This window comes from Falco rusticolus, chromosome 5 (assembly GCF_015220075.1).
Source record: "Falco rusticolus isolate bFalRus1 chromosome 5, bFalRus1.pri, whole genome shotgun sequence".
NCBI classification, from domain to species: domain Eukaryota; kingdom Metazoa; phylum Chordata; class Aves; order Falconiformes; family Falconidae; genus Falco; species Falco rusticolus.
The window spans coordinates 60,295,893-60,308,560 of record NC_051191.1 but is presented as its reverse complement, the minus strand read 5'-3'; the positions used below and the strand labels follow the sequence as shown (position 1 = coordinate 60,308,560).

Genomic DNA, 12,668 nt, shown 5'->3' with positions numbered 1-12,668 from the left:
CCTTGTATTAATAGCAAGAATCCTTTTGCTGATGAAATGGTCTCCAATTATCACAGCTTGGGTTTTGTTGTACATTGAACGGAAGTCAACAAAATGAGTATGTAAGAGAACCTGTCTAAATAAGCAACCATACTCATTAAAAACACAAAATTAATCATAGGATGAATGAAGAAGGCAATGCTACACAGAGGGTTTTTTTTTCCTCCCCTTTCTAATCACAGAACAAAATAATGTTACGTGAAAGGATCGGAACTATTATGTAGTACTCAATTATAAGGAGGTGAATAGGTCCCTAACATGCCATTTTATCAAAGGAGCAGAGTGGTGTTTACATGATGGCTATTTGATTACAGACACCGTCATTAATTCCATGTGTCAATACTGCCCTGTAGCACACAGAGCAGACAAGAAAGAGTTACCCTTCAAAACAAGGGAATGATTTTTTGAGTTGTTATCAAGCTAAATGGCAAGCAGTAAGCTGGAACTTGTGTAGATATATTTGAAGGGACTTTTGGGAGATCTGGAAGTGGAAGAAGAGAATGCATTTTACAACCGTTTAATTACAGTGTGTTTCTAAGTACACTTGAATAGCATGCTTTACATTAAAAAAAATGAATGTTGCAAGAAGGTGTATTTGAGTATATGGGAGGTCACAAAAGGATGTTCAAATAGGTGTGAATTTGTACTTGTATATATCTTCATGGGTACAGAGGTACTGCCACTGCCACTTACTGGGCCAATGCTCTCTCTCTTCTGCTGTATAGATGTAATTTAAACATCCAGTGTCTGGATAGCAAACTGTCTTTTGAAGCTGTATGTGCCAGGTTGTAGTGCTTCCCTTGCCACTTATTATCTCACCTTAAACAGTAAGCACTTCCTCAGCTAGCCCCAGTTGTCAAAGTTCAATTGAGGTCTCTTAAGCGGCCAGTGCTAAATAGTCAAATAGCTGGGCTGAGACCATTCGTACCAGGTAAGGATCAGTGCTGTGGGCTCTGGTGTGGTACTGAAGTTAGCTGAGTATTGCCTCCAGCAGTATTCTGGTTAGCAGATAGTTGTTCCAAACTTCTGAAGCTAGCTTTGTAGGCAGCCCAGATCTTTTCATCTGTTTGTCTCCCTTTGTATTTTTCCTCTTTGAAGAACAGGAGTAAGCTTGTGTGCTGTTCAGAGTTTGCAGTCTTTAGTCGGAAAATGGCATCCCTTCACTGGTAGATTATGGTTAGGAAAAAAATAGGCTGATCCCTGCTTCTCATCCTACTTTCGGTGGCCTGGAGTATTTCTGTCTTCATACAGTTCAGTTTTATTGGGTAGCATTTGTCGGAGGAAGCATGCATGTAGTTCAGCTTCCTAATACAGAGAGAACAGCAAACTTGTAACAACCATCTTTCATCCTGCTCAGGGACTTGCAAAGCAGGAAGTTCGTGCAGGAACTGAAAGGTAATTGATAAACATCCTTCTTATATTATGACGTGAGCTCAGCCTAGCTCATAGTTAAAGCATAGAGAGGAAGAAGTGCACTGGGAATGAACCTCAACTGCAATATGGCACAGTTCATAATGGTGCACTTTGGGTACAGCAAGCTGAGAAACGGGCTTTTGAGCGTCACGAAAGAAGACACAAATGCATGTCAGTGACTCAGACTTCTGCATTACATTGTCATGCAAAACTTGGTGTATTTATCCTCAAAAGACCCCCACAAAAAACACAGCTTGTGTATATGGATATGTTTTGTCTGTTGCATCTGGTGTTCAGCATCTCTGCAGATGACTCATGGGAGAGGAAAAGCTGGTGTCAGCTTTGGGAGTGTGTGTAGCAGGATGTAAAAGTGAAGCATGAAAGGGAAGTTGCAGAGAAAGAGCTATGTCTTTATAATTGACAGATGATGAGATAGGACTTCTTGGCAATATTTACAGGTATCTTGTAAGTATCCTTATGTGAGGAGAAGAAGGTCCCCTTAAGGGGACCCCTTGAGACCTTGTTCTCCTGTGTTTCTTTCCTTTTCCTTGAACTGTTTCTTTATCCTTTACTAGGCTTTATAATTTATTTATTACCAATAATACGTTGTAAATTGTGTGATTTTTATGACTTCTGGCTGCATTGTTAAGTGCTGCAACCTAAGAGTATGCATTGTGTTTTTTAAAACAAAATTCTAGGATCCTCTCAGCTTAAGAGGGCAAGCAAAGGTGATTTTGTTCTTTGTGGCTATGTTTTTATTTTCAGGACTTGAAAGATATGAGCAAGGAGTTACTCTTCAGGTTATCCTTCTCTAGAAATAAGTGTAATAGATCACTACCGAGGCTTGAACTTGAGTGACACTGAATTGTTACAAGATTGATTACAGATTTCAAAGGACACTTGTTTTGTATGATGGTGTATAAAAGCCAAAAAGGCCTTAGATGTATAGGGGGGGTTTCCTGTGAAAAAAGTCTGTGCAACTCCAAAGCACTCTGGCTTTGCCTTTGGGGGAGCCCTAGGGAGCAGGTTTCTAGTCCTGTCTGGACGCTTAGATCTGCAGTCTTCATTTTTTTTTTTTTTTGAGGCCTTTCAAATTTGATTTTTAGTATTCTTTTGATGCCTTCTTGCACGCTTCTCCAGCAGAAAAACTTAGAGTGCTCTCATTTGGGAAAAAACTGCATACTACAGATCGCATTGCCTGAAGGAAGAGGACTTGCTATTAAGTATGGCAAGCTATCTCCAGTCTATATAAAGATAGATCCTACTCTCACACACACGGAGGCAGAGTCCGGCCTGTGCTCTTCAAGTATGGTCATTACAAACCTCCTTCCCTGGCCCCCAGCTTCCCACTCCAGCCTGGTTTGCCAAACCACAGCAGTTTCTCCAGGTCCAGTTTCTCACATTTTGAAATGCCACAGGCATCAGGTTTGTGAGTTTATCACTGTAGTATCCGATTGCCACATCTGCACAAATAGCTGTGCTTATCTTGCTGTTCTCTGCTCTTCTGGAGCAAAAAAGACTCTTGGGAGACTTACTGTAACTGCTGCTTGACTGTACAATACCTGGTGTACCCATGCCATGTAATTCAGATGTTGCCTTTCTTTCTGTTCCTATGGTTGTGTTAAGATTAGATTGCCAGCTGTGTACAAGCAATTTTTGTCCCTTTTTCAGCCAAGGTAGTAGTGCACACTGGGCAGAGAGCTGGTGAAATGCCTGTGCTTCCCCATTGAGTGATGGAGTTTTATTGTCTGTGGCTGGGGAGGGTGGTATATATGTGTTAAATTGACAGTTTTACTGGGCTGCCTTTCAAGCAAGGGGTAAATTGACATCAAGCCTCTGCTCCTTTATTTAAGGTGACTCCTGAATATTTAGAAGTATTCTCCTTTTTTTTTTTTTTTTCCCAGCCGAAAATCAAAATGTTATCTTTGCCCTTACAGCTTTTGCCATAATCCACATATAAATGAGGTGATAAAAAGTAAGGATTAAATAAATCTTTGCTAATACTTTTTGATTGGCTTAATCAATAATTAATCATCTCTTAGATGAGGCTGTAGCTTGTGGAGTAGATATAATTGGATTAGTTGCTGAGAGGCCTTTGGAGCTTTGAAGAGATTAAAATGGCTGTCAATCCTGTAATTAAACTGCCACAAACAAAAGCAATAGTATTAGAATCAGTCAGCTTTTTCTAAAGGAATCAACAAGTACTTACACACCCCTTAGTAGTGGCGTAGGCAGAGTATGTTCTCGTAACTGATTTCTTTCCATCAACAAGATGAATATGTGTCAAATCATTGTTTTAATTGCCTGGGCATCTACCGGCCAGAATGGCAGGTGAAATTTTAGGAAGAAATGACTGTCAGAGAAGTCCTAGAAGACAAGCTGGTTTGTGTATCTAAAACAGTGAACTTTCTAGAAATCATACTGTTGCTTAAAACCTTTCTATCAAATCTTAACACTGACGTTTGTTATCTGACTTAGCGATTCCTATAATTTTCCTCTGAATGTTGTCAATCATTTTTTAAAAAGAAAACTATAAATAACAGTTAATAAACTTTGCAAGGCTTGCAAAGCCTTGTCTTGAGCCTATTAGGCACTGACTTTTCATGGTGTCTTTAATTGGCTAAGTAGGTTTGGCCTACATGAATGAAGTCTTTATCTGTCCTACTCTTCCCCTCCCACCTATTTTGGAAGGTTTTTTTGTTCCTCTTTCTTGAAAACAGAGGGCTTTAGCAGAAATAACTTCCTTGTAAAGGCTCATTATGTACTAAAGCATATACTGTATGTGACTGTATTATACACATGTGAATTGATATGTGTGCATATGCTAATATATATTCTTGGTTTAAATCTCTTACAGAGATGAGCTTATAAAACCAATGGGAGTGCGGCCGGATGGTACAATGGCTCCTTTGGAAGAAGCAGTCAGCCAGTACCATACCAACAAGCAAGACAGTTCAGATTCAGACTAAAGCATCACCTGCTTCACTCTCAATTCTCCTCTAATCCACACTTTTCCTTAGAGCCACAACATCTTTTATCTAGGCATTTTACTCTCACATTTAGCCAGCGTCACTTTAACTGTTCTATTACTTGGGATATATAAATGATGGGTCCGGTGGTGTAATGTCTGAATTTTTATTATGTCTGTTGAAAGAACATATCAATTTTATTAGTTGATGATTTTTATTAATTTAAAACTAAACGTATTTCAAAGGGATAAAAAGTGAAAGCCTACAATGTAAAATAAAACACAGATGCTTTAATTTTACAGAATTCTGTTTTCTAAACTCTGTAGGTTTTCCCATTCTTGAAATTTTATTTTTTTGTATTGTCTTGCTAGTCTCTCCCTTTCTATAATTGTAATTAAAGAAGGTGTTTGCTTGATGGCATTAGGAGCAGAGGGTGTTTAAACTCAGAAGTCTGACTGACTTATGAAGCTGCTTTAAATGGCATTCAGCTGCAATTTCAGAGATTTTTAAAGTGTCATTGGATTTCTTACTGCTAAATACTTCTGTGGTTAAACTGCTGCTTAAGATTTTACCAATGTGTCAAGTCACTGACTGCTGCTAAAATTACCTTTAAATTGGGAACAAGATGAGGTATGATGAATGTCCTCCCTACCTCCCCTCCCCCATTATGACCACATGAATATACCTCCCCCTCCCATCTTTGGTTAAGTAAAAACATCCCTATTCAAAACAGCATTCAAGTATGTACACTTAAATGTTGTCATGAATGGGAGCGGACTAAAGTGAAGTGCACGTGCAAGCGTTTTACTGAATTGGGGCCTACTTTTGCAGATTAATGGCTGTGCCTCACTTGAAGGGAAGTCAAACTGATCAACAAATATTTCCTTTCAGGGAGAACTTAGAAAGCGATGGGATAGAGAGGGGAATTTGGGAAGGAGAAGAAAGTCACTTTCAACCCTGTACTCTCGTAAAACAAAGATTAAAGTTTTAGGTGTGTTGCACTGCTGTTGTTGTATCATTGCCTGCTTGTTTTCTTTCTCTCTGTGTTTCTCCCAGCATGAATTACATGAAGAATAATCCATGCCTTAGTTTTTAATTTTATTTTATTTTTTTTTTGCTCAGAAGCGTCCACATGCTACTCCTTGTGAACCTTTCAGAGGCTGGTGAAAGTTTCCCTGTTTTTCCTATGACTTGAGACTGGTTCCCTGAACTAAGAAAGCTGCTGTTCAAAGACCTTGTAAAGGGAGGACTTGGTATGAAATCATGCTGCGGTTTCCCGTAGAGGAGCTTGTACAGATCTCCTTAGTCTTCTGAAAGGACTAAAAGGAAATAATGCACTGCTGTCCTCTCAGCAGTTCAGTTTGTTTTCCCAAAAGACGCTGCCTAGCCATACCAATGCACCTTTTTTTTAAAAAAAAAATGGGGGGGAGGGGACAGACAGACCCTTAGGGACATTAATTGTATACATTTCTTCATGCTGGGACCTTTCTGAATCTTAAAATAATTGATGCTTTGGGTTATGATGTGGTCGGGGCTATATTGTCTGCTGCGTTCCACATGGAGCATGACAATTTGCGTAGGGAGAAAAGGAAGCCAGCTACTGTTCCCACGTAGCAACAGCTAAAGCAAACCCCACCAATGTATTGATAATACTCTAATCATGCCAATTATGTATGAATCCAAAAGAGGGAAGGAAGAATTGCCTAGGAGCAAGAAAAACACTTAGCTGCTTCTAAGCTGGGTCTCAGAAATGTAATTTTGGGTCTAACATCATCCACTGACTACTTTGAGCCCAGCACAGGCAAGTATTAAGTATACTGCAAGCGCAAAGAATTTATGAACCCTTCCCAAGAAGCAAAACTTAACTAGCTCTGTTAATAAGGAGTTGAGTCCTGTCCAGATACTGGCTGAGGCTGTTCCTTGGGGCTGGAGAAGCAGTTGTTTCAGTAATAGGCTTTTGTATGGGTTGCTATAGGGGGTTGAGTACGGAGCAAGAAAAAGAGCAAAATGTCAAATTTGTTGTTTTACAAGGTGTAGTATATGCTCCTACAATTAGCTGGCTAAAGATATTAATAAAACAGTAATGGCTCCAGAGACCTCATTAGAAATGGTGTAGCGTGAGGCTTTTGTGGTCTGGCTGCTGTCAATTGCAACAGGGCAACAATAGTTGCAATAAACAGTTCTTCTGTTTAGTTTATCTTGGAAAATATGTGCTCATAGTAGATTTTACAGACATGAGATGCTGCTGCAATTAAAGAAAATGAAGACCAAGCATAAGAGGATTCAGGCACAACCTTCTAGCTCAAGAGTGATTTTCATAATTGGGTTGCCTGTAGTGCAGGTTGATCTAGTTAAATGAATAATTTCTATTAGTGCAGTATCCTAAAGCATCTCTTGTTCCAAGATGATAGTTTGTGGAAGGGGTGCTGCAAGATTTTTGGCTTATCTTGGAAATGTAACGGGTCCATCCTTAGCTGCACTGGCTGGAGATCTGGGAAAATCTCAGGATGATGTTCCTCCAACACAACAGTGCATCTGCTTCCTTGTGTGCTATATGATGTTTTCTCTTCAAGGTAACCATGCAGAAGTTAAGGTTTCTCTTGGATGAGAGTCGGGAGAAAAGTAGAGTATTTGGTGATTTAAAAAACAAAAAAGCTCCCTGGACTTTGTATTTACTGTGAAATCAGGATTTGCTCCTGAGGTTATTTTCAAAGTTGAACCTCCAAAATTGGAGGCTTGGGTGACTGAAACTTAACTTAAACCAGCAAACTGGGCAGTGAACCTGACCAGTTTTTGGAATGCCATCTCTTTCCAACAGAGTGCGGAGGTGCTGCATCTGCGTTTGAGTGTCTAAATTCCTGTCTGATGTGAGCATGAGAATCTGCTGCAACCTGTAATGTTTTAATACCTAGTAATCTCAAGCCTGGAGAGGTGTGACTGCCTCTGCTAGCAGTAGTTCTGATAGAGTCACCATATATGTATTTGACTGTGCATTTCATTCCACATGGTGTGAGCTATCCTGTGTTATATGAAATAATGATATTTGATTATATATGCTTTCATTTTTCCTCCGAAACACTTGAGCATAGTTGACTAAGAAAATACTGTAATCAGAAAAAGGAACCCTTCTGATAGATTTTCTGGTGCTGACTGTAAAGGCCAGCAGGTTTCAGAGACATGTACCTTTCATTCCCAAAACCTTTCACAGTCAGTCCCAAATACAAAAAAGTGTGTTTCAATCTTTATTTTGGTATCAACAGGCCAGAGTAACACAGTTCTCATTAAAGCTTGTCAATGATTTGGAAGCTTTGCTTTTCTTTGTTTCCCATTAGAGTTATGAAACAAAAGATGATGGGAAATTGCTGAAATTGGTCAGAATAATTTGTTCTTTTGCAAAATAATGCAGATGCATTTGTTTAAATGCTCATGAAAACTTCCTGGCAGGTATTCTCAAATACTAATTGAAACTTTATGTGCCCAAAAAGTGGTTTTCAGGAAAAAAGGACATTTACAATCTGTTAAAAATGTTGTTGTGAGAAAATTACCAGAACTTTAAAGAAATTTGCCAAAGAGGAAAACCACATTAGCTTCGATGTTTTGAATGTAGAACACTGCTGTATATGTGTGTGGCCAAAGTAGATTTTTCACCGTATATCTGGAGTTTTTCCAAGTTCCTGAAAATCTGCAATGGCTTTTAAAAAAGAGTGAGCACATAACTGGGCAAGAGTGTATTTCTGTTACAGTTCTTCAAGCAGCCTCTACCTGGGTGAAAAATTGGTTGTCAGAGGTGGCTTTAAGGAAGAGAATATTACAGACAAGCCGTCCTATTAGTTGGTTGCCAAGCACCCTAGTCCGAAAGAGGAAAGTAAACCCCAAAGCATACAAGATCCCCAGTCTCCTGAAGGAGCGTTCCACAACATTGTCCTTCACCTTATTACCACAAAACAGCTAATAAAATCCTGTGCTTTAATAAGGTTGGCTGTAAAAAGACTGTTCCACTGTTCAAACAGTTGAGAGCCAGATTTTGCTGGTCTTTGATGAGCAGCAAGTTAAACAGCTGTCCAGATCAGATTCTTTTCTGTCAAGCATGGAAAAGTGATGATTTAGTGGTAATGCAAAGATGCGGCTCACTTTCAGACAAAAAGAGAGAGAGAGCGCGCACAGTTTAATCCTGCAAATGAAAATCTTTGTTGCATCAACATCTCAGTTACTTGGATGGCTCTGGTTCTTATGAAAAGTTACAGGGAACATTTCCTGGTTTCTTCATGCAAAAACTTGAGTTCATCCTGAAGTTGGTTCTCTCCAAAGTATGTGTTCTCACACGGGTGATACAATATTTACACCAGGAATTTTGGGGGGAAGTGATGTCCGTTTAGCTTTACCTTGTATCCTCTAGCTGGGTGTGCCTGGAATGCAGAAGCGGCCCTGAGGCTCCTGAAGAGCAGGCAGAAGAGCCTGGAATGGCACGTACTAACTCCTTCCCGACCTCTGCTGCCAGCCAGCTGCCTGAGGGTGGCCTGAGGACAGGGGAGGCCCTGCCGGGGAGGTGGGACCTGGGAGGCCACCCTGCCTATCTCCTCCTGCCTGCAGGAAACCAGGGCAGGCACAAGGCTGCGGGGGCAGCCACACAGGTGGCTATGCGGAGTGGAAAAGGGTAGTAATTGCCTACTTGCAGTAAAGCTCAGTGTTTTTCAGGGCTGATCCTCTCGCAGCCAGCAATGCTGTCTACAGGTGAGTCGGATTAATCCTCTGCTGTTACCTGTTACTCGGCCCCGTGGAAGGCTGTGCCTTCGTCCGAGTATTGCTTTTAGTGGTGGGGATCAGTAACGCTTTGGCTGTTGCATGTCTGTCCCTCGTTTTGGAGGTGCACCATAGCTCCATGTCTTGCTTTCTTTCCTGAGAGTGAGGCTCTCTCCTCGCTCTCTACAAGTGAGGATGCGGAAGAGGGTGTCCCACAAAAAGGGACAAAACTCATTTGTTGGGAAGGAGGTAGGAGCAGCCATGTCTTCTGTCTATGCAGCACAGGAGCCACTTTCATTCCACCATCGGACACCTCTGAGTCCAGGCAGTCCTGCAGCCACTCCCATCTCGGTGGACTCTGGCTAGGCTTGAGGACAGCAGAGGCTGTCTGACAGCTGGGGAAAAAACAATCCCCAAAACCTGACCATTGCCACAAGCTGTCCAGCAGCACCATCCAACAGCACGTGGCTCAGGTCAGCTGTCTGTCCTGGCTGGGAGCTACAGGGTCCAGCAGGATCAAGCACACTCCTCGAGCATCCCAGCTTTTTCTAGAGCAGGCAGAAGCACAGATTACTGAACTGCTGGCGTGCCTGGGAGTCGATCCCTCCGATGGCATGCCAATCTCTGTGGGGTACCTAGGCAGGCTTTTAGAGGTTGGTGGGGAAGGAATTATTCAGACCACCCATCTTAGCTGGCTAAATTACCCGGGTAGTCTCTTCAAACTCCTTCTCCAGTCACGGATGAGAGAGAGGACAATTCAGAGTAAGGCTAATTTGGGTGCACTGAATGACCCTCTGCAGGAGCTTTGCTTTCCCTCCCTCGACTACAGAGGGAGCCTGGGGAGACCAGCTGGTTACATTTAACTGCTAAATTGGTTGCCAAAAGATGGGTGGTGAGAATTCCTTCCCGTTTCCCTTTTGCCATGGATCACACTCTTCCCGGAGCAAGATGCATGCCTGCTTTCTCCTGCAAATTTAGAGTGCTCAGTGTAGTGGGATATAGGCCCCCAGGAACCACCACAACACAAATGCTGCATCGCAACAGTTGATAGGTACTGTATGGTATTGTGAGTAGGATTTCATGGACTTTTGCTTAAATAGATCCTTTAAAGCAGCTTTGCTTTTGGAAGCCTGTTTAACAGCTTGTCTTGGTATAAGACAAGTTTTACATATGTTTTGAAATTTAAAAAGGAAAGTGAAACCTTCAGCAAAAATTATAATTAAAGAGGTACAGATAAGACAGAGAAGACAGAATTCTAAGCTCTCTCCAGATGTTACAAATGGAGATGAAGGTGAAGCCATTCAGACTAAACTCTGCTGAGATTGCCCCTTCCTCTTTGCCTGATAAGCCCATTGCAAATTAAAACAAAAGCAGCTAAGATCCACAGGCTTCGGGGCATCTGTAAGCCCTCTTTTACCTTTTAAAGCTCATAACAGATGCTGACTGTGGGTGTTAGTCCTCGTCTAATCAAAAAGGCAATACTTCATTCTAGAAGCTTAAAGTACAAGTTTCTGCCATATAAAAGCCAACAAGTGTAAGAATCCAAACCTGAACCTAAACTACCAGGATTTGAAGGTTTCAGGATTATTTTATGCTCAAAAAGTGATCTTGCCTGGTAAATCAAAGTGCTGTGGCAGATCACACTTCTGAAGGCATTTCAAAAAACAGTAGGTTGGGGGTTTTTCCCCTTTTTGAGAAGAGACTAGTGACTGCCTGGATTCTCTCCTGTTTTCTCATTCCCCAAATGTTCATAACACCCTGTTGGGGAGGAATAATTCCCATCCAAGTTGTAAAACACACTTATAAGTAGATGGGAAAAGCATGAACAGAGCTGTACAGAAAACAAAACCGCCAGGAACAAGATCTTATTTTGCATGCTTCTCACTGTTGTAGTTTTGCCCCAATTAGCATATTTTAAAGACAAGCCTTTTAAACAAAAAAAATTCTGCTATCTGTCTGAACCGTTCTCAAGCTTTGAACTTTTCCATCCTTTCTATTGATTATGGCCAAGTGACCCATATTTAAAAAGCATTTACAATAAAATTATAGCACTTTCTTTTGTGCTGCCGGCTTTCCCAGTGAAAAGCTAAAATGTTTTAAAATTGTCACTTTTTGACAGAGGTAATGGCTGTAATATATTTAGTCTCTTCCCCCTTGTTGTGCTTAAAATGGCTATGCTAATAAAGGGCACAGCTGTCGATACTTTATGGCCTGCTGGGGGGAAGAGGGGGAACGAAGGCAAAAAACAGATTGACTGTGTGTCAACAAATGCAGCTGGGAAAGAAAAAAAGAAGCCCCTTGAAGGCCCCTGCAACTTAAAGTCCAAGATAAATGATGTCCCTATGCTTAAAAAAAAAAAAAAAATGGAGGTTGGAATTCAATAAAGGGGAACTGAAAAGGAAACTGCTTAAAACTGAAAGCCTTTTCTCTGCCTCTAGACAGCTTACAAGAGAAATGAGCAAAACTGACCACAGAAAGAGGGTGAGCGGCCAAGAAAGAAAACAAAAGCCTATCCTGGAAAATATATTGCATCAACGAATTATCTGAAGTGCATTATCGCCGGCGGGCGGAGAGCATACAGTTTAATGGAGATGCGACAACTAACTTTTACATGCCGCTGCCTTTTGGGGAGCGGGCTGCTTTGTGCCCGGGGGAGGGGAAAGGGGAGCTGTAATTATTCATAACAAATAACTAAGGCCAGGACAAAATGGCCAGCGGGGTGCTGGTGAAAGCTGCTCCCTGGGGAGGAGGGGCATGCTGCTCCACAGCTCCTGCCCAGCACAGCAGCACCCGGCAGCCCCGCTCCCGGCGTGCCCCGCTTTTAGGATGTTTTTCCCCAGGGCAGCTCTGGTACCAGCCTCTCTGGTCTTTGGGAGGAAAGGAAAAATATTATGTTTCTTCCCCTCCTGCAGACAGAAGCCATAGAGGGAAACGCCATTTTGTGTCCTGGCAGCCCCGTGAGGCCTCCCGCTGTTAACTGCAGCAAGCCGGGCCCCGGCGGCCGACACAACATGGCGGATGTGGGCCTCCATGCCCACCTGTACAAGCAAGAAATAAGGCTGGCAGAGACCAGCGGCTCTGCCCAAGGCCTGGGGTGGGGGTGGGGAAAGCCTGTGGGAGCTGGGCCCAGCAGGCAGGGGATGGCAGAGGGAAAAGGGCCGTTGCCATCAGGCAGCCCTGCGGGTAATGGCTGGCCTGCCCTCGCCACCCTGGCAGTGCAGCAGATGAGCTGACAGCAAGGCTCATCCTCTCCAGAGACGGTGTACCCCAAGGCTGTCAGCAGATGTTTTAACTGTGGTGGTTTTATTATTTGTTAACTAACGGCCCCTCTTTTTTTATTCATAGCAATGCCTGTTAGGACCTAGCCTTACGGTTCAGATAGAAATGACCCCTCAAGCGCGTGGCTGGGAGGTGGGAAACCCCCGGGCTGTCCCCACGAGGGGCTGCAGCAGGTCCTGCCCAGCTGGCCAGGGAGGACCCGGGCACACCGTGGGAAGGCTTGGAGCC

At 42.5% G+C, this 12,668-nt stretch overlaps 1 protein-coding gene across 1 annotated transcript in view; it reads left to right on the top strand.

The window, feature by feature from the left end:
• Positions 1-5,425, top strand: part of RIC8B (RIC8 guanine nucleotide exchange factor B) — a 37,182-nt gene extending 31,757 nt beyond the window's left edge. Inside the window, exon 10 of the mRNA XM_037388881.1 lies at positions 4,310-5,425. Within this exon, the coding sequence (XP_037244778.1) occupies positions 4,310-4,421 (112 nt within the window). The 3' untranslated portion in view covers positions 4,422-5,425. The remainder of the gene's footprint in view (positions 1-4,309) is intronic.
• Positions 5,426-12,668: the final 7,243 nt, after the last annotated feature.